Raw genomic sequence first — 25931 nt, forward strand, 5'->3', positions numbered from 1 at the left:
CTGTAGAGGGTATAGAGCTGGTCCAGTGTTCCACGCCCCGGACGAAAACCACACTGTTCCTCCTGAATCAGAGGTTCTACTATCAGCCGTATTCTCCTCTCCAGTACCCTGGCATAGACTTTCCCGGGGAGGCTGAGAAGTGTGATCCCCCTGTAGTTGGAACACACCCTCCGGTACCACTTCTTAAAAAGAGGGACCACCACCCCGGTCTGCCATCCCAGAGGCACTGCCCCCAACCACCACGCGATGCTGCAGAGGCGTGTCAACCAAGACAGCCCCACAACATCCAGAGACTTGAGGTACTCAGGGCGGATCTCATCCACCCCGGTGCCTTGCCACAGAGGAGTTTCTTGACTACCTCAATGACTTCAGCCCGGGTGATGGACAAGTCCACCTCTGAGCCCTCATCCTCTGCTTCCTCAATGGAAGATGTGATGGCGGGATTGAGGAGATCCTCGAAGTACTCCTTCCACCGCCCGACGACATCCCCAGTTGAGGTCAACAGCTGCCCACCTCCACTGTAAACAGCGTTGGTAGGGCACTGTTTCCCTCTCCTGAGGCGCCGGATGGTTTGCCAGAATCTCTTCGAGGACAGCCGATAGTCCTTCTCCATGGCCCGAGTTTTTGCCTCCACAACCACCCGGGCTGCAGTCCACTTGGCCTGCCGGTACCCGTCAGCTGCCTCAGGAGTCCCACAAGCCAACCAGGCCTGATAGGACTCCTTCTTCAGCTTGACAGCATCCCTTACTTCCGGTGTCCACCACCGGGTTCGGGGATTGCCGCCTCAACAGGCACACCTTTAATTTCCTTTTAAAAAGACACACACCTTTTTTCCAATTTAGCTTCATCACTCCACACAAATGACTCGCCGGGCTAGTTTTAGTGGAGTCCTTCTGAGCAAGATGAGGTACATTATCCCATCTGGAGAATGCATCGTCACTGAATGCCGGCTATTAGAACCCACACCTCACAGGACTCCTGTGGAACACCAGTGAGGAACTCAAGCCTGGAACAGAACCAGATTACTGTTACAGAACCAGATTGTTCTGTTTCCGCCTATACAGATTCTCAGCAAAAACAGCAGTTATTAACCATCAGGTGGTTCCCTTAACAAATGTAGTGGTTTCGAGGCAGTGGTGTAAATAACTACTGTATTTTTTTAATGCTTTTTTTGTCTGACGGGCCCCTTAACATCTCCAGTTGAGGGACATGAAACAATAGAGCACCATTCATTTCAACAGAGTCAGGTGTGTGTGGAGACCGTTGGGCGACGCAAAGACGGCACGTGAGATTGAGCACTCAGACAGGAAAGTTAACTTTATGCAAATAGGGGGCATCATTGTGTTGCTGGATACCAATCAAATGTCACATTAGCTTCCAGCCCCTACAGAATTGGCTGTTGATACCTAGCACTAGCTAGCAGAAATCAAGGCCAGCCTTTCCACTCTTTCATACCGCCACGGTGTCCGCGAGGGGCCAATTGGACCCAGGTGATTTACCATCTGGCCCAGTGGTTTAGTGAGGGATAAATGCAAAAAGCAAATGCTGTATTCTTTTACAGTACCACTGCGCCTCTGATCCAGATAGGAATTTAAACCTGTGAAAACAGCACAACACCCCCTATCAGCAGTAACACTGCGGAGCGCTGTTCCATACGCTGTTTGCACTAGTATATCAAAGTGGTATCGGGAGATATCAAAGTGTGAATTTTGCATTCTATCACTTGTGACTGGAGAGTGTGGTGTTGCCGGGCTGGCTGAATACAATCTGTGCGGCGGTGGTGCTAAGGGACAGGAAGACTCGCTGCGAATCTGTGGAAGAGCCAAATCCCTTTATCGGCCCCTTCCCTATGCTGCCCTGAGGCTCAGAGCGAGAAGAAAGACGCAGAGGCGGCCCGATTCAATCAACCTGCTACACACTTGTCCTTAATCCCGATTTACAAATATATGCAAGGGAGGAAGCAGGGTTTTCTCCCGCTTTCTTCTGTTCTCCGCCGAGATTGTCGCATTGTGGTCAGTCTAGCTGATTTGGCGGGGAAATTAGGAACGACGGAAGTGAATCATTTTGTATACAGAACGGGGGCAGATTTACATGTTCTGCATCTTGACGGTGGCTAAGTGGTCCAATTGTCCTTTCATAATAGATATTGGGGGGTGCAGAACAGCTGTTTACACTACATGGCTGTATCCCCACAACATCTTTGGATACATCTTTGGAACAAACGATGGCTGTTTTGAAAGGATTTATCCAGATGTGAAAGGGATTTCATGTGGTTTCTCTGTCACCGTCAAGCTAGTATCTGCCACATATCCAGGAGCTGACAGTATTATAGATCAGTTCTTCCCTCAAGGCCCATCAATAAGCCTGTCATCGTCTGGCTGACACAAGATGTATGGATTTCATCTCTTTAGATTGGGCTCCACAGCATCTCCCCCTGCCTGTCCTGTCCTCACTGTTGACATGCGACACAGGAGCCCATGACGTTTTTTCCTCAGCACACTGTGGTCTATTAATAATGTGGATTTAGGCCTGTTTTGAATCACACCACCATGCACTCTTGCAAATTAAGCCAGAATTTCCTTTTAAAGATTACATGACTACGGATGATGATGAATTAAAACGATTTGTCAAGGCCCCAACTCCTTTGGTGGTGGATTGTGTGTGTGCGTGCGCGCGCATGTCTGTGTGTGCTTTCTCTACCAGGGTAGCGCCTAAGGAGAAATACACATTTATTTATTAAAAGTTATTCATTTGTTTTCTGTAAATGTGAATGTGACTTACCATGCAGATTGATTTTATTTGTTAGGACCATCTATTGCCTTTGTACTGCGGCCTGTTTAGGATTCTGGATGGGTAAGACCGCCTAATCGTTTGTCATCTGCAGCCATGGCAAAACACCAGTCCTGGCAGCTCAAACGTTTGTCGTGGTTTTAGTTAGCATGAGACTATGAGACTATGACTGGCCTTAGAGGCTGAACTAAAGGATTAGCCCCACAATATGACGCACAAGCTGGCAAACAGATGTTCAGCAAACACACACAGACACAGACACACACACACACACACACACAGACACACACACAAACAGACACACAAACACACACAGACACACACACATACACAAACAGACACACAAACACACAGACACACACACCCACACAAACAGACACACAGAAACACACACACACAAACAGACACACAAACAAACAGACACACAGACCAACGTAGACCAGAATGAACCAAATCACATTCCCTCTGATACGTCATCATGCTCATCTGGTGTTCGGGTCTGTGAATGTTTCCATGAGAGTTCACACAGTGTGTGTGTGTGTGTGTACCGTTCCATGGGTATAATGTGTAGGTCTTGGAACACACCATGTCAGTGCACTCGTGCACATGTAAATGGTTGTGGGTGTTTGAGCGTGCATGTATGTGTACATTTGTGCACGTGCACGCGCGCGTGTGTGTTCCGATATGACTGTCTGTTATGTGTGTGCCGGGGCTTGGTAACGGCCGCCCTATGAATAGAATCACATTGTGCTAATGTCCTCCTCCAACACTGGTGCATTAAACACTCTTTAACTCAATACACTGACACTGTCATTTCTGCCAGCCTGCAACCACCCTCCTCCGTTCTGTGTGTGAGTGTGGATTAGATTCCTCTCTTGATGATATTGAGTGCTGTGGGAAGTTGGGGAATCCCAGGAAAGAACGTCCCATAGCTTGTCCTTCCCTCCCCCCTCTCTCTCTCTTTCCACACACACACACACACACACCTCCTTCCTCCATCACCACATCTTTCCTGTCTCCTATGCCCTTTAGCGTCCATCGTTCCTGTGTGTAATTCCCTAATCCCCTCTGGCCCTGTGCTGTCTAGACACGGGGTTGTGAGGTGGCGAGGTGGCAGGTAGTGACATCACAACCTGAGGCCCCAAACGGGACACTATTCCGTTGGTGCTCTGCAGCACGAAGCCCTGGTCAGGAGAAGTGCCCGGTGTGGCATTTGGGCAGCATCCCAGGAGGTGTGTCCTGCCGGCCTGGCGTTAGAGATCGACCGTGACAGGAAACAGACACCTGCCTAATGCCGCTGTTTGCCATTTGGGTCGCTGTCAGATGCCACCTGGATTACTGCGGCCCTGCCGAATGCACCGTGTGTGCGTTCATCTGAACGACGGTCAGTCAGGCTGTCGGGCAGACAAGCAGGCACTTGGACAGGCATGCAGGGAAACACGCACACACACACTCTCTCTCCCTCTCTCTCTCTCTCTCTCTCTCTCACACACACACACACACACACACACACTCTCTCCCTCTCCCTCTCTCTCACACACACACACACACACACTCTCTCCCTCTCTCTTTCTCTCACACACACAGACCCACACACACACACACACACATACATTGTGCTCTTCACAGCTCAATCCTAAAGACTGGTGTTGGGTAATGACTCAGCATTATATGCGAGAACACTTTGTCTCTGTTCGATGACTGAGGTGGAGTTTTGTTTTCATCGGTTGAAGAGAAAACGAATTTGAATTGGTCTCTTCGTGACGGAAGATGTGTTTGCGTTGTTTGAATGTGATTTTGTGAATATAAAGTAGCTGTTTTTCCTCTGACAACGCACATTAAAAAGCAATGATTTTTTTTTTACAAAGCCATTCTGCCAAAACGCACACACACACAAACACACACACACTCTCTGAACGTACGTGTGTGTGTGTTGTCTGGCATTTTTTGGTAACTTTGTCTAGAAAACAGCGGGACAGCGTTACTGGATCAATACAACCTGGTTTTTCTCTTGAGGAACATTAAGTGAAGACAAGCGAGACGGGATCAAGGAGGACGTCCTGCGCTGCTGACACTCAGGATATAAACAATCATGTATGAGGAGACAATAAAACACAGTGATACACGCTTTCTTAGAACACTGAACAGACTTCTCTCTGATGGGCTTTTCTGTTTGTTAGATTTTCTTGTTCCTTCTAGTGGACGAGTTCAGCCGCGGCCCCGATGAACGTGTGTGTGTTTCTTGACTTGCCGTAGTTACACTAGTTTGTCGACCCTGCGATAAACACTAGGAATGGAAGACCGTGATGGTTGGGGGGGTGGGGTGGGGGGGGGGGGTGTGCTCTGGTGAGATGTAGCGGTGTGACATGAGGAGTAGCTGTTTGGGAGGTGCGGAATGAACAACAGGAGTCTCACAGTGGGGAGCCCCCGCCAATGGTCACCAGGACCCTGTCCTCCCACTTCCTCTGCAACTGTGGCGAATCAGTGCATCGAATACATTTAACCTGCCAGTAAATGTTGTCCGGGGCTTATATGTCTCTCGTGCACACGCACACTGTCATGAACACACACGCGTGAACACACAGAAGCATCAGGGGCCCAACACAGTGATGTTTGCCTTGGGAACGGACTCGAGGGGCAACGGTGACAGTAACTGTGTTGAAGTAGGCTCGCAGTTTTCCAGGGCTTTGTGAGTGCAAATGGGCGTGTTAGCAACTTTTAATCCAAGTCAGACAATTCCTCATGTCTGTAGCCTGGTTTTAGTATTTTTATGAGCTATTTTTATAGTACATTAACTCTTAATCAGTTGGATTTAATACCTAAATGTAACAGTGGACCAGGTAAAGGTTTAGGCACACATAAAGGTTTAAAACAGACTGCATTTCATGTTCAATGGTTTCTGAACATGAAAGTAGTCTTCCATTCCAGAGAAAATGTAATCCTTGAATAAGTTTTCAGCCTTAACAAATTTCACCTGTCTTTAGCTACTAGCTATCTATCAGGGACTTCTGAAAATAAATATTTTTTCATTCCAAATCACCTCTATGTAACAACAAACGGTACAAGGAAAGGATTTTTTGTTATTTTAGCAAGTATGACTGAGAACACTTATTATCTTATTTTCAATTCAGCAATGTCTGACTATGCTGCAGCACTTCCTGAATTTCACTGACATTGCTTCCTGTTTGTGTGTCCATTCGGGGGTTCATGTGACAGGTCACTGCAGAGATAAGTGCATTATGTATTCCATCACATCACTCAGTAGCGTGGTCATCCTGCCTCCAGGGTTGGAGGCAGTGTGGTTACTGACACGCTAATCCTCTGGAGTTCCCCTTGCACCGCTACAGCCGGCCCGCCTTCTGCCACAGCCCTTCCTCCCTGCGACCCAGAAGGCCTACAGCCTTTCTGCTTTCGGTTTTCACATTTATAGGTCCCTCCCCCTGGGCTCCACACAGCATGAGACACACTTTTCAGTGCATTGCCTCCTAAGTAATCTCTCTGTTGCACAGATACGGCAGTTCCTGGTTTTTCCGAATTGATTACTTGGATTAATCAGGATAGTTTGAAGGCAGTTTTTGAAACTGTTGATTACTGTTGGGCTGTTGTTAAATACTGTTTTTTAGTAACCACCGAATTTATTGGTACATTTGAAATGGTTAAATTATGTTATTAATCTACAAAATAGCCACAGTAAATGAGAATTACCAGTGGAGATGAGTGACAGTGTCCAGTGGACATGAATAACAGGGTCTAGTGAAGATGGATGACAGGGTCCAAGTGGAGCTGAGTGACAGGGTCCAGTGGAGCTAAGTGACAGGGTCCAGTGGAGCTGAGTGACAGGGTCCAGTGGAGCTGAGTGACAGGGTCCAGTGAAAATGGGTGACAGGGTTCAGTGAAGATGGGTGACAGGGTTCAGTGAAGATGGGTGACAGGGTCCAGTGAAGATGGGTGACAGGGTTCAGTGAAGATGGGTGACAGGGTCCAGTGAAGATGGGTGACAGGGTTCAGTGAAGATGGGTGACAGGGTCCAGTGGGAGTGTGTCCACCCCAGGACACAACTTATTTAGGCCTGAACTAACCTGACTCTATACATGGGTGGGCATCATCGGTCTCAATCCTTTCCAGGTTGCTTACAATTGTGAATGGTTTCCTGTCAGAGAGCACTTTGTTAGAAAGGTCTATTTTTTTGGGAGGATTTTGTATGAAAAAAACTTGACTTATTTCCTTCTGTCTCTCTCTCTCCCTCGCCCACCCCTCGCCCTGTACCCGTTCCCTCTTTCTCAGGTGAGGAATGACCTGACCAATGAGCTGGAGAAGGCGGATATCCAGATCGCTGACACAGAGAGCTTCTCCAACGACCCATGTGTGAATGTCAAGAAGCTCAAGGTAACAACCCAGACGGCTGTACTGCTAGTTACAATACTGAGGTAGGGACTGTAATCGTTACTGAACAGCACAGGAAAGACCCACTTACATGTGGCTTTTTAAAAGAAAAAACGCGACCATTCTGCTCTGTTGCTCCCCATTGTAATGTGCGACGTCTGCAATTTATGGGATTGCATCTGTACATACCGTGCTGACTGACTGAACCAGTCCAGAACGCCCAGGAGCTGCGGATTTATGGAGACACAGTATACAAGAAGTGCCTGATCTCCAGAATCCGTTGTAGTTTATCTTCTTGTGTTCACTGGAGTTGTTTCACGGTTGGTGGCGTAGACGGCACGTCTACCCTGTGCCCGAGGGGCATATACTGATGGCATATACATCCTTATGTTGTATTTTACAGAGATGAGTATTCCATGTGGTCAGTGCTGATCCACACTGTGGCGTGTCTTCATACCGATGTATTATTTACTCTGACAGATAGACCAACTAATGTCACACACACCACACACCCGCAGCCATGTATGTAACCACTCACAGACACGGAGAGATAACGAGAGCGACAAGCCTTCCTTTGCGTGTTCATATGAAGCTCACATTTTAAGCCGACACCCGGGTTCCTTGATCAGGGTTAGAAATGCAAATTATCCCTCAGCTCGCAAGTCCTTTAAAGCTCTCTTTCTAGGACGTGGCGGGCTGTGAATGCTCTGACACCTGATTGGCTGTTCCCCTGCACCCATGTACGGAGATAAGAAACGTCGACGTGTGTTTGTGTGAGGTTCCCGTTTTTTTTTCTGTCAGTCATTCTGGGACGTCAGGTGTTGCCGTTGCCTGATGAGGTGTGTTCAGCCACAGATATAGACTGGTAACATCTGTAGAAGGGTTTGGGATTCCTGTAGCCAGAATGGTGCTGCTGTTTTTCTCACTGATTTCTTAATATATACCGATTTCGATTGAAGCGCTGCTTCATCGCAGCAACTCCTAGTGGACTTGGTACAGTTTATGTTGTGACATGTCTCTGTAAGGTTTATATCGGAATCCTTTAATTTACCTGGATTAACGTTGTATCTCATGCATACCAAATTAAATAGATAGGCAACCACTTTAGCCTATAAAACTCTGAGACTTCTTGTCCAGGGAAATTTTTCAAACCTCATAGAATTCCTCCCTAGGTGCAGGGCAGAGGATTTCGGGTGGTGCCAGGTCTTTCTGGGGCGGTATTGTCCATCTCCAGTTCCTCAGCAGCTGGAGTCATTTAGGTTAAGTGCCTTCCTCCAGGGAAAAGGGCCACCATTCAGCCCAGAAGGACGAGAGCCCGGCGAGAGCCAGTTTCAAGCTGAGCCAAAGGCATCTGAAAAGGAAAAGTGGCTGCAAAGCAGGGTGATACACACAAAAGCCACAGCTACTCTGTTTGCTCCCAGCATGCACTCTGGCTCTGATGAGCATTGCCCAGTGTGGTGTTTGTGGAAAATGTGGGGCAGAATGGCCTTTTGATTGGGGTTTCTGTGACGATTGGATAAAAGCTTATCGCAACTGTGGACCAGTTGAAGAAATGTATAAAAGGGTTTGTATGTTAATTACATAAGGAAGTGCTGTTGGTTAGGAGGGCATTGGACACACCTGCTTTACTTTTATGCGACCAAGAAATGGACAGATTTTCTCCAGTGGTTTGTCATCGCATCTATGTGTTTACATTTAATTTCCCACAATGCTCTTATCTAGAGCGACTTACAGTAGCCATTGCAACCATTTGGATACTTAAATGCTGTTTTCATATATTGTTTGTAAGATGGGGGGGAGAATAACCGAGGTGCCTGTGATAAGATTTAGCCAGAACGCAATAGTGACCTCTGAGAGTCGGGCCAACTGTTCAATGTCCCATCTGACAGATGGCAACTTACGAAGGGCAGTGTCCCGTTCAGTGCCCCAGGGCATTGGGATTACATTCTCATACCGGAGAGAAAAGTGTGTCCTGACCCTGCCTAGCTTTCCGAATCCGCCCAGCCTTGGGATTCCGGATGCCATGTGGTTGGCCATGGTCCTTTGTGTTTGGTTGGAGCAGTGTTCTTAGCGTGTTGCCTTGTGTGGTGTTAGTGATCCCATACCTTCAATATATGTGTAACGTGTGGGCTGGGATACCTTGTGTAACATTGTATTGGGTAATGGTGCATTGAGCGTCAATCATTACGTGATCAGTATGCATGTGTATGTGTAAATGTGCGTCTGTTTGCGTCCGGGTCACTGTGTGTATTTCTGTGTGTGAGTGTGTTTCTGTGTGTGTCTCATCTTGGCTGGGGAAACATTCATTGAACTATACTCACTGTTCAGTAGGAAGGATAAAACTCTAGGGTCTGGGAGACCCAGCTGCTGGGTTGGCACTGTGAATGGTTAACATCTGATTATTATGATAAAGAGGACAGACAAGCCAAGACAATGCCATTGTTAATGATGACAAATTAATCTGTGTTTCAAGAGTATTTTAAAAAATCTATTATTGCAATTGCATATTTTTGGCGCTTTTTTAATGCTGTAAGCACATCTGACATTGACTGAGGACAACAAATAAGAACAAACATCTATAAAGACATGTTTCACATTGAAATACATTAGGTTCATACTAAGTACATGCATAACTTGTTAAAATATATTTTGCTCTCACTATGTTTATCAACGCTATTTTATCATCAGTCACCCATGTGGTGAATGTGCCGTTGCAATGTTGCAGGTAGGAGGCAGGACACAGTCGCTGGGAGAACACAGGACTTTTATTAAAGATTTTATTAAAGACAGAGGACTTTTATTAATGATTTAACAAAACTGAAACTTAGACATGAAAATAGAAACAGTCAAACCAAATGAGGCAATACTATCAGTTAAGATTGAATGGTTCACAAGTGTGATCAAGTTTGGAGTTTTGTAGAAAGACCACAACGTACTATTAGGAATTGTACCAAAGCGTCAAAAAAAAACTGTAAATTGACTTTAGCGATGTCAAAATGCTCAAATAAACAAAAAGGTTTTGTGGTATTATGGACTTTCCGGTAGAAATTGTAATCGAGGTGCATCAGAAAGTAAAAGGCTTTTGGTGGAATAGATAAATCTCTAGAATATTATCTAGAATCCAGGCAGCTACATTTCACACAAGTAGCAAGCTGCACTGGAAACTTTGACCTTTATAGGAAAGCGATCTATATTAATGTAATAAAATACCCAGAACAGCTCGTCGGCACGAGAACAGGCCTATGGATCATTTATCAATGTTCTGTAGTTCTGTGAAAATCTATAACTGTTCATTGAATTACAGGGCTGATATTGACGGTGGTTACTGGATAATCTATGCCCTTTCACTAAATTAATGTTAAGGCTACACTACCTATTGGCAAAGACCATGTACTCTGAAGAGTCCCGAATTGGCTTTTTTGTTGTGTTTGATAATTTGGCATTTTTACGAATGCTTTTGAATTGGACAGCATATAATCCTTACACAGGCCGTTACTGTTGGTCCTATAGAGAAGAGTGCCATTGGCCACATAACACACTGACCCGTGCCTTATTGCTTACCTAAACCACGGCCACCAGCATTCAGGATTCAAATCACCCATGTAATAAATACAGTGACGGGGGTGGGACACAGGGAATGGAGGAGGGGGAAAATCCAGACCAAAAGATGAACTGCACTCCTGGGGTGACTACTCTGTCCTCATAGTGGCCTGACCCTGAGCGTTTGGGAGGAATAGGTGCGGGTGGTTGAAACGTGGGTAGCCTCTGCGCCTTCCTTAGCCTGGCTGTTTCTCCTCCGAAATGTGACCCATCAGAAGCATTTATTTCCAGTGGTTTTGCCGTTGATGCGTCTGTTATTTCTTCACTACGAGCTGTTGCGTGGCATGAGCTGAATGTTGCATAGCGTGAGCTGGGACGTGTTGTGACACCCATATTGAATTGCCTGTAGACGTGTATTAAATGCCTCGTTGGCGCTGTTTCCGTCCCTAAGCGCTGGCGTTTGCTCTCGGCCTCAGTTCCAGTGCAGAGCCCTCCTGTCTGGCCCTGTGGACAGATGACCATTCCAGTGTCTGACACTAATGGTTGGGGTTTAATGGATTGTCACTTTGTGGCTTAATGTTACTTTTCCCTTTCCCCTCCACCCTGTAGCCAGCTAATAAACATCCAGGCCCACAGCAGATTCGGATATCAACAGCTAATGTGCCGATATCACCCGTTTATTATATCGTGAGAAACCCGGAAAATGGAGCGTGTTTAGCAGGCACTTATCTCCAAAGTAACTCAGTCATTAGTGGATGCATTTGACAAACTTTATTTTTGGGAACACAAACCTGCTGTCACGGCGTTGCTAGCAGTGTGCCGTACCGAGCTAGGCGGCACCAACATGTTGACATTTCTGCTATAAAACCAGCTATGTATTGAGGAATACTTGTGTAAAATACTGTGGTATTTGCATAGCACAGCAGAGGCAGTGCGGTAGTAAATCCGCAGACAGCACCTGGAATACAGCCGTTGCAAAAGTGCCCTGCCGCAGCGTAATTACCGCTAATGATTAGCTGCTGCTGCTAGCCGGAGATGTAACTCTCCTACCTCTTAACTCTCCTACCTGCTGTGTCCTCTCTTTAGGACAATGATGTCAGGATCATCATCGGACAGTTTGACGAGAACCTGGCCTCCAAAGTCTTCTGCTGTGTGAGTACTATCTGCGTTCGTGCGCGCGCGCACACACACAAACACACATGCATGCGAACGCTGCATCTACACGCAATACGTGCGTATCTGATGTGACGTTTGCTTGCGTCTTCGCTCCGCGTCTGTATGTGTTTTATATTAACTGGTCGTGCCCCCCCCCCGAACCCCCCTCAGGCGTACAACCTCAACATGTTCGGCAGTAAGTACCAGTGGATCATCCCGGGCTGGTACCAGGGGAGCTGGTGGGAGCAGGCCAACTCCACCAACTGCACCGCCAAGAAGCTGCTGACCGCCATGGAGGGATACATCGCCGTGGACTTCGAACCGCTCAGTGCCAAACAGGTCAAAGGCATCTCTGGAAGGGTGAGCGTCTCCTGATTTCCACTCTGTATCCTCAAAGGTTCAAATCTGTAGCGGCTAACACCACAATGGCGTCCTGTTGGTATCCTCATACCTCTCTCTCTCTCTCTTTACATACATATATATATATATATATATATATATATATATATATATATATATATATATATATATATATATATATATATATATATACGTATTTGGCAATACGGTTGTAATAACTGTCATGCTAATAAAGCTGAATTGAATATATCTATCTCTCTATCTCTATATATATATATATATATATACTTTCTCTGAGAGAGAGAGATGTGTGTGTATATATAAGTATTCATTTGTTTTTTACCTGAGGCCTGTAGCACCTGGTCGTTGAATATATGAGGACTAGGATGCCATTAGGAGGTCATTCAACATTTCCCTTGTCCTGTCGGTCCTTTTTACCCAGACCCCAAGGGAGTATGAGATGGAGTACAGCGAAGTGCTGCAGCAGAAAGGTGTGGAGCCCTCCAAGTATCATGGCTTTGCCTACGACGGGATCTGGGTGATCGCCAAGACACTGACACGCGTCATGGATTTATTGAAGCAAAAGGAGAGTCAGGACATGTACCACAACTTCACCGTGGACGACCGGGAAGTGGGGAAGCTGGTGTTGGATGTCATGAACGAGACCAACTTCTATGGCGTCACGGTGAGTCAGTAATAATTTGGATAATATTCAAACCACGTTTTATTTGGAGGACACCTTTCAGGGCATTAAAAACGAGGCAGACATAAAGCCAACGGGCATATGATGACAAAGGCAAGCCTGTCCTGTCCAGGGCTGCTTTATCATACACTTACAACCCAACCTCATCTCCATTGTGGCTTCTTTGAAATAAGAAAGGGTAGTAGTGAATTGTTACGAAACCACCATTATTGACCTTTTAACCAATAGGAGCTATAAAGAATGTAGCTTTCTATCAAAGTTTAAAGCTTTAAATCATGAAGAAATAATATAGATCCAACAGATCAAACCGCAGTCTGGCCTGTTACAACCATTAGAGAGAAGAGAATGTATGTGTGTGTTTGTGTGTGCGTATGTATGTGTGTGTATGTGTGTGTGTGTGTGTGTGTGTGTATGTGTGTGTGCCTGCATTTGATTGTAAACAAAAGCCAGTGTGCTAATAGAAAAGCACAGTGCAGAGGTCTTTAGGAGCTCAGGAAGAGCTGCTTTGGGTTTCAGCCTTATTGTGGATGCAGGAATTGTTCCGCCCTCAGGCATCTGCGCGCGTGTGTGTGTCTATGTTTGCGCTAGTTTGTGCATATGTTCATGCCTGTTTGTATGTTTGTGAGTGTGTGTTTATGTGTCGATCTGTGTGTGTGTGTGTGTGCATTTTTAGGATATGGCTGCTGATTAAGGATGTAATGAGATATAAGTGGAGAGAAAAGAGGAAAGGAAGGATGGAAGGAATGAATGGCATAGAGAAATGGGGATGATAGAGGAATGGAGTGAGGAGAAACAGCGATGGGAAAGAAAGAAAAAGGAAAGAGAATGAATATGAGAGAGAGAGAGAAAAGCAAAGGAGAGAACAGAAAAATGGTATTGTAACCAGGATGGAGGGAGTGTTGTAACCAGGATGGAGGGAATGTTGTAACCAGGATGGAGGGAGTGTTGTAACCAGGATGGAGGGAGTGTTGTAACCAGGATGGAGGGAGTGCTGTAACCAGGATGGAGGGAGTATTGTAACCAGGATGGAGGGAGTGTTGTAACCAGGATGGAGGGAGAGTTTTAAAAAGGAGAGAAAATCTGATCTTACATGGGTCATTACAGAACACCATATTCCTCCTATTTACCCCCAACTGGGACATCCATTTGTCCCCTCTGCCGTTCTGGGGTGAAATGGGCTGTCAGTGGGCCAGTCCCAGAGGGCTGCTTGAGGACATGGAGGCATGGATAGCACAGATAGTGGGAAGGACTCTCCCTGGAGTCCTTCTGCTGGGTTGGTTACCTCGGCCACTGGTGTCTGCGTGCTTTTGTTTGTTTGTGTCTGTGCTTGTATGTTGGTCTGCATGTACTGCATGTGCGTGTCTGTTTGTGCGTGTGTGTATTTGTGTGTATGAGAGTGTGTTTTTCTCCAGGGCAGTAACCTCACCACTATTGCCATCTGTTGAGAAAGCAGCACAGGAAGTATACCGCATTGCACGGCAAATATGATTTACAGTTATATTAATTTGAGAAAAAATAAAACCTAGAAATTGTATTCGATTTCTTTCATAACATATGTTCAATTTCAAGGCTACGTTGATATTCTTCTTGGATAACGTTTTTCTGGGGGGAGAATACTCTGTTTATTGCTTATTTTTCCACCACTATATTAAATATACCTCCATCCATACAGATTAATATCAAATCTCCTTCCATATAGATGAAATATCAAATTGCATTCATTTAGTTTATACATTCTTTACAGTCTGTATAGTATCAGCCGTGTGTTGTGGTAATAACAGAGACATTGGGTGTGTTCCAAATAACAGTTAACTACCTGTTTCGTGTACTCGTTTTGGACTAGAGATGTGTACTACACAGTTAAAAGGATGCCATTTGGCCCGCAGATGCAGTCCGTTGTGTATTATTTGTAAGTGCTGTATCAGATTGGAACACACTCATTGGTCTGTTAATGTGTGCTTTCGTAGCACGAGATGGTGGCTGTGTTTTTGTACTACACGAGGATCATGGGTAGTGCGCACACAGTGTCACGCCCTGGCATTGCAGATCCAACGCCCTCCCTCCCTCGTTTGAATCACGGACACCTGTTTGTTGTTGTTGCCCTCAGCTGGTTTCCTCCCTCCCTGGTGTAACTTGTCGGCCATTGTTTGGGTCCCATTTCTTCTGTAATGTTGGTCTTTTTCTTGTCTTCTTTTGGTGTTGTTACGTCTTTGTTCTTCTAAATCCACACCAACACAATGCCTCATTTGCCATTGTAGTAACTCAGTCAAAAACATACGTATCAGCCATTCGCCGAAAATGTTCAACCTTTTTAATAGCAATGTTCTACACAATAGAAGTCAATCAAACAATCAAATGTTTTTCATTTTGGCACAGGAACCTAACCAACTGAGGGTTAGGGGTGCAGAGCCTTTGGCCTGGCAATAACGCTCCCTGGCTTAGATACATATAACTCTTCTTTCGTCCGGAGACCGGGGTTACACAGCCTAGCTCGAACCCTTCCACCTGTATCCAATCATTCATTTCATACTGTCTGAAAAAAGTGTCAAAATACCCATAACTGGTTGGCCCGTCCTTTCCTGGTCATCCAGGTCGAGACTATGAGATTGTGGCTATGTCGTTGATCAGAATGTTCAAAATGTTCAGATGATCAGAGGGCCAATATAGCCATCCCTGAGGAGTAAATATCACTTATACTAACACGTGACCAAAAGAAGTATCTGAAAGCCACGCCTGTAACCCAGAATTCTTCCAAGAACCCTTTAATCCATTAAAACATGACAGATTCCAGGTTTTCTTTGAGGATATCTAGGGTTCCTTGAGTCACCACTGATTGCAGAGACCATATTGTCCATGTATGTCTTTGGTGCGTGTGTCTGCATACGTCCAGATCACAGTCACCTGTGCAGCAGCCTGAAGATCCCTGTGACGTGGCGGACGTCTGTATGGTTCTGGAGGCTTCCATCGCACTGGACTGGCCTCAGGCTGCCGGGGGGAAACTCGATGTATGGTTCTGGAGGCTTCCGTCACTAATGATGGAATGTCTCATCCAATATTAAAGAACTCCCTCCGTAATATCAGCCCGATGCAGCAGCGACATCACTGGACTGGCCTCAGGCTGCCTGGGAAACTCGCTGCTCTGGACTGTGCTGATTACTCTGTCTCCCAGTCCGTGTTTCAGAATGCTATTGATAGTTTGTTTTCCAGTAGACCAATTTAGCTGGAAGTTGTTGTTGTTGTCTGGGAGCCCTTCAGATTGCAGGCTTGTCTGAAATAGGCAGAAGGGCAAAGCAAGTGATATTTGTTCATTATATGCTGGAGAGGTACTGCTCTGTGTCAGCAGCCATTTGTTTGCTCTTATGTGTTGCGTGTTTACAAACTGAGTATATGAGTGTGTGTCTGTGTTTGTGTACGATACATGTATGACTATGTAGTTCAAAAGTCCCAGTATAGTGACCCACTGTTTATCTGGCAGAAATTCTTTATGGTCCTCGAAAAAGCACAGCATTTGGGTTTAAGATTAGGGTTATGTTAAGGTTAAGAGTAATTTCCTCCACAGATACGCTGCGCGCAAAGGTTAGGTTCATAGTTGGAATTGGGGGCTACTGGTTAGGTTTAGATCCAGGATTAGGATATGGATGTTAAATGTAGTTTCAAGGTTAAGTGATAGGTAACGCAAACAGATTTTGGCGCCACAGAGGTCCTTCCAAGCTGTGTTTATGCGTGCAGACTGCGGACGTCCACATGGCGGCCTGATTTGTTCTCCAGCCACTCTGGGCTCCGCCTGATATTGATCTAGTGGCACAGCAATAGAGGAAGTCAAACATTATCGCAGGGAGGCCTCCGGGTCTTGGCACAGATGCGGACGTACAGTGGAAGTCAGTTTTGTATGCCTGGAGGTAAGGGGAGTCACAGGGGACAGGGACTCTTATCTATTCATACATAGCATGTGTCCTCAATAGAACCGTATCCATCATGTTGTGCGTTAATTTTGACATGGGCCCACTGGCTAGTGACTGTTTGGTATGTTCAGTATTCATGACTATGTCAGTGTTATGGTCAATAGTCATGACCATGTCAGTGTTATGGTCAATAGCCATGACCGTGTCAGTGTTATGGTCAATTGACATGACCATGTCAGTGTTATGGTCAATAGTCATGACCATGTCAGTGTGTTGTGATCATTAGTCATGACCATGTCGGTGATATGAACAATAGTCATGACCATGTCATTGTTGTGGTCAATAGTCATGACCATGTCAGTGTTATGATCAATAGTCATGACCATGTCAGAGTTATGATCAATGGTGACTGTTTTGAATGCAGTGGACATCATGGACCTGGATGACATCTAGGCTATGTGCCCGTTGGTTGCGGCCTAAGGCTATTCCTTTAATTGTTTATACCAGGAGGAAGTTGTGTGTACAAGCAGGTGAAAGTAACAGATCAAGTATTTGAATCAGTTATTAAACTGCTAGATGCATAAGTGCCGAACCGCGGCTAGCTCTCTCAAATTGAACACGCTCATCTACAGTTATTTTTAACAGCCCCAACTCCACATACACTAACGTAACCATGGGCCTCAGCGTTAGGAATTTCAGCCATCACTGAATGTGACGTAAGTGAGTGAAACGCCATGTTCCTGCTGGCACCGGTCACGTAGCCTGAGCTTTGCAGATGGGAAAAGATTAGGAATTTGGGGACATACGCTTTCTCAACACGGCCTCTCACAGTCACAGCCCAGCCACGAAGGGCCATGGGCCGAATGGAACTCAGATAGAAGGTTCTAATTAAGAATGTAATCGGACAGTTTCCTTGTGGAAACCTTCACACAATGGGTTAACTCAAAATAGTTATACCGAGAGTTCCCCATTGTGGCCCATTTGTAACCCAATTCTCAGAGAGTTCTGTGGGGGGGGAAAAGCTTGCGTGTAGCAAGTTTTCTCTCCCAAATCACATAGACAATGAATGACAAAAGCTTCGGCTAACGCTCTCTAACGCTCGCACGGTCACTAAGTGACTTAGTAATGTTATCCAACGACAGGAAACTCTAGCCAAGTACTACTTTATTAGCAGGAACCTGTGAAGTCTGTAGCTTTAGATAGCTCACTTCTCAGCTCATAAAGACAGAGGAGAGAGTCTCAGTCACATCACAGATGCCATACATAGACAGGGAATCAAACGGGGTGGAAAGCCAGCCAGACTTCAAAGCCACAGCGTCTTGTTGAGCCGAAATTGGCTCTTTCCTCTGTCGCCCCCCCCCCCTCCCCTCCCCTTCCCATCTTCCAGTCAGTGTTGCTTTAATCAGCTCCATGTTAATTCTCTCTGTCTCTCTTTCCATCTTTCTCGTTTACCTGTTTTTTCTTAGCCGTCAGTAATCCCAGATCCGGCTAAATGTTTGATTAGGGAGTTCTGTGGGCAGATGGCTGGACGAATTAGTTGAACGTGATGGATGGCTGAGAATTGATAAAGTGGGGGAAAAACTGTTGGTTCACAGAAGTTTTGCTAAAAATATCTGACTGTACAGTCATTTATTATTATTTTTGGGCATGATTGTTGTTTTTGGAAAGAAGTGCCGTTAGCGTTCCATCCCTTTTACTTAGGGTTGATGTCAAAGACATGTCAACCTTTTAATGTTAGTATTGATGTCTGTTCAGTTGCCAAAGGTGAGATTTCAACTCAATAAATTGCTTTTTAAAAGCCCCTCTGAAGATTTGTTAAAAGTGGCACATTACAAAATCAGTCACTGCTTCACATACCCAACTGTGATTGCAAGGATATTAGTAAATAAATCTGCTGACTAATAATTTACTTTACCTCGTACAAACAGATCAATGTTTGCAGACTTCTAATCCATTAAGAAGCTCTGTGCCAGGCTGTCTCTTTGTCCACTCAAATCTTTTAATGTGCCAAGACTCAGAGGCATGCCAAGATAACAGCGCATTGAAATTCCTATAACGTCAAGCATCTTTTCACACCTGCCTCTAGTACTCCCTCTTAACCTGCTTGTAGCCACTATTCCTTTAAGGGACTTGTGCTCTGAAGATGGTAACCAGTTTAGATGGTTTAACGGTTGGAGTTTAGTTTGGGATTCACATAAACTTGGGATAAAATATGTTTTGTTTCAGTTCGGTGGATAATGGCAAAGGACAATTGACAATTTGGTGATCAATGATTCTGTCAGTTAATTGAGTTACTCGTACATAAAAAGACTATGTATTAATCTCAAATCACGTACTGCATTTATTTACTTCACAGGTGATGGTGAAGTATGGAACTGATTGCGACATGCTTGTCATAAAATTGTGTCTCAACATTACACTGTTTCCCAAACCTGGTCCTGGGGACCCAAAGGGGTGCACGTTTTTGGCCAAGCACTCACCTTTGTTAAATCCTCTGGATTTCTGCTGTGATTGCGTGGCATGCTGTCAGGAAAATCTGGCACTCCTGTTCATTGCTCGAGAATGCATAGCCAAGGCTGTGCACTTGATGTAGGCTGCAGCTAGCTATCTAGTTAAATACATTGCTGACATAGCTAAATGGAAACCTGTCGTCCACATATTAAATTCTGGTTTCATAATGAATGGATGCTTCCTCTTCAAATGTTGCAGTGTAGACGAAGTGCTGTTGTGAAATGCAAGTTCAGTCGTGGTGTAGCGACACACAACCAGGTTATCTTTACTTTTTAGACTGAAATGCTGGCATACTTTTGACATTGGCTTGTCTTTGCTAGAACCATGCAATTACCGTCCTCAACATGCATCATCCTTCTTTAACAGAAGCCTTGAAGGAGTGATCTCATCGAGGATTTTTTTTTGTTGTATTCAAATTACTCGAGTTACTCGATTGGTGACAGCCCTATTTGTACTCTTTTTCATTCCAGGGTCAAGTGATGTTCAGGAACGGAGAGAGAATGGGCACCATCAAATTCACCCAGTTCCAAGGTAAGCAGGTGGTCCAAGAGCGTAGCATCGTTTTGATCTTCTGTGGAACGGGTCTGGCAGGTTCCTGCTGTTGTTGTCTGCCTGACGATGATGTTATAGTACTCTGGTGGTATCCAATAAGATCTCTGCTAGAGGGATTCCCCCAGCTCCTAACCCCACACTCCCTATCCACCAGGAGATCTGTATTAATCCACTCTGCTGCTTCCTCTCTACCCCACTGTAGAGGTGCTGCTGTTTAAATTGTGACATCTTTGTTTGTGTGTGTGTGGGTGTGTGCAAGCGTGTGTGTTAGTGTGTGCACGGGTGAGGAAACATTCAGGGCTGGAAGACCTTTTTGGCTGCGGGAGTGATGAAACCTTTTTTTCAGTGGGGAGGTAGTCATGTCATGGATAAGCAAAGGAATGTTATCTCCGTTGAACTGGAGAGGGCTGGCTCTCTGGCTGTCATCATGAGTACCTTAGCCGTAGGCAAAACTCTGACACTGTCCCTTTCCCCCCATGACACACACCTGCCCCCCTTTAGCATCCTCTTTTTTTTCTCCCTACTCCAACTCCCTCAATATCATACGTTTCCACTTTCAGTTTTCTCCTTCCATCCAGATCATGGTCTTATTATGTCTTCCATTCTTCTCCCTCCCGGTCTCTCCTCCCTCCTTGTCTCTCCTCACTCCCTGTCTCTCCTTCCTCCCTGTCTCTCCTTCCTCCCTGTCTCTTCAGAGAGCGTATGATGACTGGCTGACACATGAGATGGAGAGAGGGAGAGACAGGAGGGATTGCTCAGGCTGAATATTTAACCAGGGTCTGATCCTCTCTTCAACCCTGTAATTGGTCTTCGTTCAGTGTGGGAGAAGCTTGCTGTGGTTGGACTTGTCCTAAATTGTGACCTGTTACCTACACAGTGTACTACACTAAGAAATAGGGTGTCCTTTGTGACGCATACAGGCGAATGCAGTAGATGGCTAAGCAGTTAATGGCTATTGTCTTTTTTTGCATGGAGGGATATTACATGTAGTAAGTTCGCAAACCACATCAGTAATGTGGAATGGATGGAACTTACATGGATTGCAGAAACAGTGAACCATTAGCCTGATCCTGGATCTGTTAGTGTCTGGCCAACTCCTATTGGTTGTCATGCTTAGCAGATCATGGATCAGGCTACTTGCTGTTCAAAATCTGAATCAAATTTACAGTAATGAAGGATGGTAATTGAACAAACAGGCATGAAATGTCATTTCAGAATTTGGGTGAAGGGGTTGCCCTTAATGGAGAGACATGGAATGTCAGGAAGAGGGAGACAGTCAGTCATAGTCAGACCTAGTATCCCAAAAGTAGACCAGCTGTGGGTACCGTGCCCAAAGTTCAAGGTGGAAATGGAGCTGGACTTTTCATGACAAATGTGTTACTACATTAGAGACACATTCCCTCAGAATATACAGACCCACAAATAATTTTAAAATAAACCAAACATTGAAAAATATCAGCAATAATCAAAACACTGCCGCAAGATGTGAGGCCTGTTGCAATGAATAATGTGCAACAGATGAAGCACAAATAACTTAGTGTATTTATACAATGTATCCTTATTTATTTTCCCTTCAAACAAATCTGTTAGCATGTTGTTAAACCTTGTACATAACAAAAAAAAGTATAATATATAATAATTTTGTTTTAATATTTGTTTGTATGGTTTTACTTATGTTATTTTTTATTTTCATTATATCTTACTTGTTTGGCACTGTAAACAACTGTCTCCCATGCCAACAAAGGACTTAAAGTTGAATTGAGAAAAAGAGAGAAAATCTGAGAAAGATATAGAGTGACAAAGAGAGAGAAAATGTCTTCACTCATCTATGATTCTTTTATTGTCGTTCGTCAGCTTAATTTTTCAATCAACATTTGAGAGAATTCTATTGACTTGGGTAAAAAAAATTAAGATTTTTTTTTTCCTTAATTAAGGAAAATATTTTCCATAGAAAGGGATTGGAGACCATTCATTCAGAATACTCCAGGTTCTGCAGAGTCCTTGGTCCTCACTTGTGCACTCTCCTCTTCAGCTCACCCCACACATTTTTAATTTGGTTTGGATCAGAGGACTGGGATGGCCACTGCAAAAGTTTGATATTGTGGTTATAGCAATGCGGGAGTGCATGTGTGGGAATGCTTTGGATTATCGTCCTGTTCGAAGATCCAACAACGACCCAGTTTTCACAATCTAAAAACCAAGTTCCAGTTCAAAGTTCTAATGATGTTCAGCAAACTCCAGGTGTTGATGTTTTTCTGCCAAGACCTTGTGCGTTCTCTGACCTCCATGTTGATCAATCAGAAAGGGGTTTGACATGATGCGTGTCACTATGTGTTTCTTTCCCCACTGAGCCACTCTGGATTGTACAAATGAGCGGCTAGAAGACAAATATAATTTTTCCATGGCTTTTTTTCTTAGTTTTTAACAGGGGGCCAATAGGGCTCTGTATGTGCAAGTCGCTCTCTGTGTAACTATTCCCCATTTTTATGAGGAGGGTGAGGGATCATGTGTTTTCGTGTGACAAACGGGGTCATTGCAGAGCCTTTAGCCTATCACATGTGGGACCAATAGCTGCTTTTAAGAAGCCTCCTGTAGGAAATTGCTAGTTTAAGTAGCACTCGGGAGAGAGATGCATGGATTATGGCTTGGGATGTATCGCAATTTAAACTCATTTTACTGTAGCTCTGGAAATGTCAGTGTATATTGGGTTACAAATGCTGGCGTACAATTGTTTCTATTTCTCATGGATTCTGGTAGTTCGGTTGTGTACAGGGTTTTTAAACCGGTTACTCTCTAGACCCCAAAGGGATATTTGCCAACCGCGCGTGCCCCAAATTGACCTTGACTGACCCGTATTCAGATGACATACAGTAAGTGATTGTAGATTGTATTCTTATACCTCGCAACGCACACCCTCCTGGCCCACAGTTTGAGAAACCACCATGCACAGTATTCAAAGTGGTTAGTATTTTTTGCGAAAGCTGCAGCATTGCTTTTTATCCTCTGCCTCCTTTGGTCTGTAAATTCCATCCATTCTCTGTTTTCCCAGGTTCACTAAAACACAGGGGACCGGTTTTCTGTCCTTGTCCCTTTTCCATTCAGTTGAGAATTTCAGAAAAATAAAAAAATGCTCAGGGACTGGCCCACGGAGCATTACTGATTTTGTACACTGCAGCACTCCTAGTTTTGGATTGCTGTCTTTTAAAAATATTCTGGTTGGGTCAGATCTCTCTCTGGAGTTGTGCTTGACGCCGGCTGTGTGTCAGACTTGCGGTTGGCTTGTCGTCTGAAGTGTGTCCCTCTCTGTCTGTGTTCCTGACAGAGGGCAAGGAGGTGAAGGTGGGAGAATACAACGCCATTGCTGATGTCCTGGATCTCATAAACAACACCCTCAGGTTTCAAGGTAGGTGGATTGGAATGTGTGTCCCTGTGTTCACACACACACACACATGAATTCATTTTTCCATGCTTATGGGGACTATTCAAACCAGAGATTCACATTCCCTAACCCCCCGGGCGTAAAAGCAATGTACTTTGTCTGGTGTTATCTGTGAGCGTCTTGTTTTGTCTGTTCTTTGTGTCTGGTGTTATCTGTGAGCGTCTTGTTTTGTCTGTTCTTTGTGTCTGGTGTTTTTTCTGTTTGTTTTTAATCGTTGTACATAAACTGTATGTGTAAACACGTATACACAGGACCCAGCTGTAAAAGAGTCCTTGGTTTCAGGCTGTGTTCCTTGTTGAAAATAAAGGTTTAATCCCCCCCAAAAAAATCTAATCCTAGCTCTGTGCTAACCCTGGTATAAAACTCCGTAGCCTAACCTCACTGACATCGCCTGAACCAATTCTGAAAGCCCAATTCCAACATTATGCCCAATTATAAGTTTTGCCCTATACCTGCACAGTGAGTCAGAAGAGGCCTTTTAATCAGTGGGGACCAGCCAAAAACAACAATATGGGGACTGATTTTACTATTGTTTGACTATTTTGTAGCAACATCGGGTCGATACGTACATATAGACATGGATGATAAACAAACACACCCAGTGCAGCTTCTGTGTTGTAATTCTATGTTGTAATTCTGTGTTGTATATCTATGTTGTAATTATATGTTGTAATTCTATGTTGAATCGTTTTCCTTGTTATTATGCCAAGCTTGCATGTGCTGACATTCTTTGTAATTAGTTAGATCCGTGACGTTTACTAAGAAATCCTCCCCCCCTCCCCCCGGGTGACCCATATAAACAGAATCTTGGACAGTTTTCTCTAAAACACTTATAGCTTATAGCTTGACCCACCGTCAACTGGAGCTCAGTAAGATGAGCCCTTGAAATCCTTTGGCTCCGTGTTAAAGGCACGGAGGTGTAGGATAAAAGGTAAAGGCATGCATAAACACCTCAGTCTCTGACCACAACGACTCTGTATGGAGCAAAATGTACACAACTGACAAGGAAGCAGGGGAGACTGATATATATATATATATATATTATATTTATATATTTATTTTACTATTTAGTGTTTTTTTTTATTATTTAGTTTATTTCGCAACGCCAGTATATATTACAAGACTCCTCTTAAAATGACATTCCCCAGAGTGTTGGTTTAGAATGAGGACAATTTGTCCTTTGCTTATTCCAATATAAAGTTATTAGCTGCCAAATGTAACGTGTCCTCTTGTTACAAACAGCCTCATAAGGAAAGTGGACAGCATGGATTTGGAGGTCTCACAGTATGTGGTTGGTTGTTAAAATGTTTTTTATTCATTTTCCAGCAAATATTTAACCAAATATTTAGATGAAATAAAAAAAGTTTGTTTTTTTTTTACTGAGAAAAAAGAATTTTTTCTGCCCATGTTTCAGTAAAAACCTGACAGATGGGGCTGGAGATATTCGACCACTCTGAAATTCATAGATGGATTAAAACTATGCTTGTCAGGCATTTATATTTATAAGTTATATTTTTCAAGAATTAATGGATAAGTATAATTAATTAATGGCTCCAAAAATGGATGCATAAACTCCAGATTGGCCCTTGAAATAAAAAATAGAGGATTGAAAACATTATGAAAGAAATGTTTCCAGTCAGTTTCCATCTATGATATCGAAGTTATTGTTATTTTTTTTACTTTCCCCCGTGTTTTGGGAGTTTTTAAAGTTGTGAACTGGGGTTCCGGTGAGGTCTTATGTGGGGCTTCCCTCCATTCCAGGGGTGGAGCCTCCCAAGGACCGCACCATTGTACACCTGCAGCGACGCAACATCAACGTGCCCCTCTACAGCATCCTGTCGGTCATCACCATCCTGGGGATGCTCATGGCCGGGGCCTTCCTGTTCTTCAACATCAAGAACCGCAACCACAGGTCAGTGGGTTGGCTAATCAGAGTGGCGGGTGTATTAGTGATCAGGGCTGACCAATCAGAGTGACGGGTGTATTAGTGATCAAGGCTGACCAATCAGAGTGACAGGTGTATTAGTGATCAGGGCTGACCAATCAAAGTGACGGGTGTGTTTGTGATCAGGACTGACCAATCAGAGTGACGGGTGTGTTATTGATCAGGGCTGACCAATCAGAGTGACGGGTGTGTTATTGATCAGGGCTGACCAATCAGAGTGACGGGTGTGTTATTGATCAGGGCTGACCAATCAGAGTGACAGGTGTGTTAGTGATCAGGAATGTGAGGCAGGGCTCGTCTCATCCATGGCCTGTGTGGCGACCACCCTTTATGAAACCTAAACACAGGCTTTATGTAAGAGCGCGCCGCCAAACCCTGCAAAATGTTTCTTGATCCTATCAACGGGATGGTGGTCAAGAATGGTCAATGGCATTGGTGGGGGGCAAACGTGGTTAGTACACAAGATTAGAGGACCTGTAGACACAATATCGGGTTCTGCAGGGTCAGGACCGTTCAAACAACCTGTAGACACAATACCTGGTTCTGCAGGGTCAGGACCGTTCAAACAACCTGTAGACACAATATCGGGTTCTGCAGGGTCAGGACCGTCCAAACAACCTGTAGACACAATACCTGGTTCTGCAGGGTCAG

General features: G+C 44.7%; 1 protein-coding gene across 1 annotated transcript in view; it reads left to right on the forward strand.

Annotated features, from left to right (window-relative positions):
* The window catches only part of gabbr2 (gamma-aminobutyric acid (GABA) B receptor, 2), a 196015-nt gene that overhangs the window by 115682 nt on the left and 54402 nt on the right, over nt 1-25931 (forward strand). Inside the window, exons 4-10 of the mRNA XM_010891535.5 lie at nt 7075-7176; nt 11800-11865; nt 12040-12228; nt 12671-12913; nt 19815-19875; nt 23219-23299; nt 25097-25247. Coding sequence (XP_010889837.1) covers nt 7075-7176; nt 11800-11865; nt 12040-12228; nt 12671-12913; nt 19815-19875; nt 23219-23299; nt 25097-25247 — 893 coding nt within the window. The remainder of the gene's footprint in view (nt 1-7074; nt 7177-11799; nt 11866-12039; nt 12229-12670; nt 12914-19814; nt 19876-23218; nt 23300-25096; nt 25248-25931) is intronic.

This window comes from Esox lucius, chromosome 10 (genome assembly GCF_011004845.1).
Source record: "Esox lucius isolate fEsoLuc1 chromosome 10, fEsoLuc1.pri, whole genome shotgun sequence".
Classification (NCBI taxonomy): domain Eukaryota; kingdom Metazoa; phylum Chordata; class Actinopteri; order Esociformes; family Esocidae; genus Esox; species Esox lucius.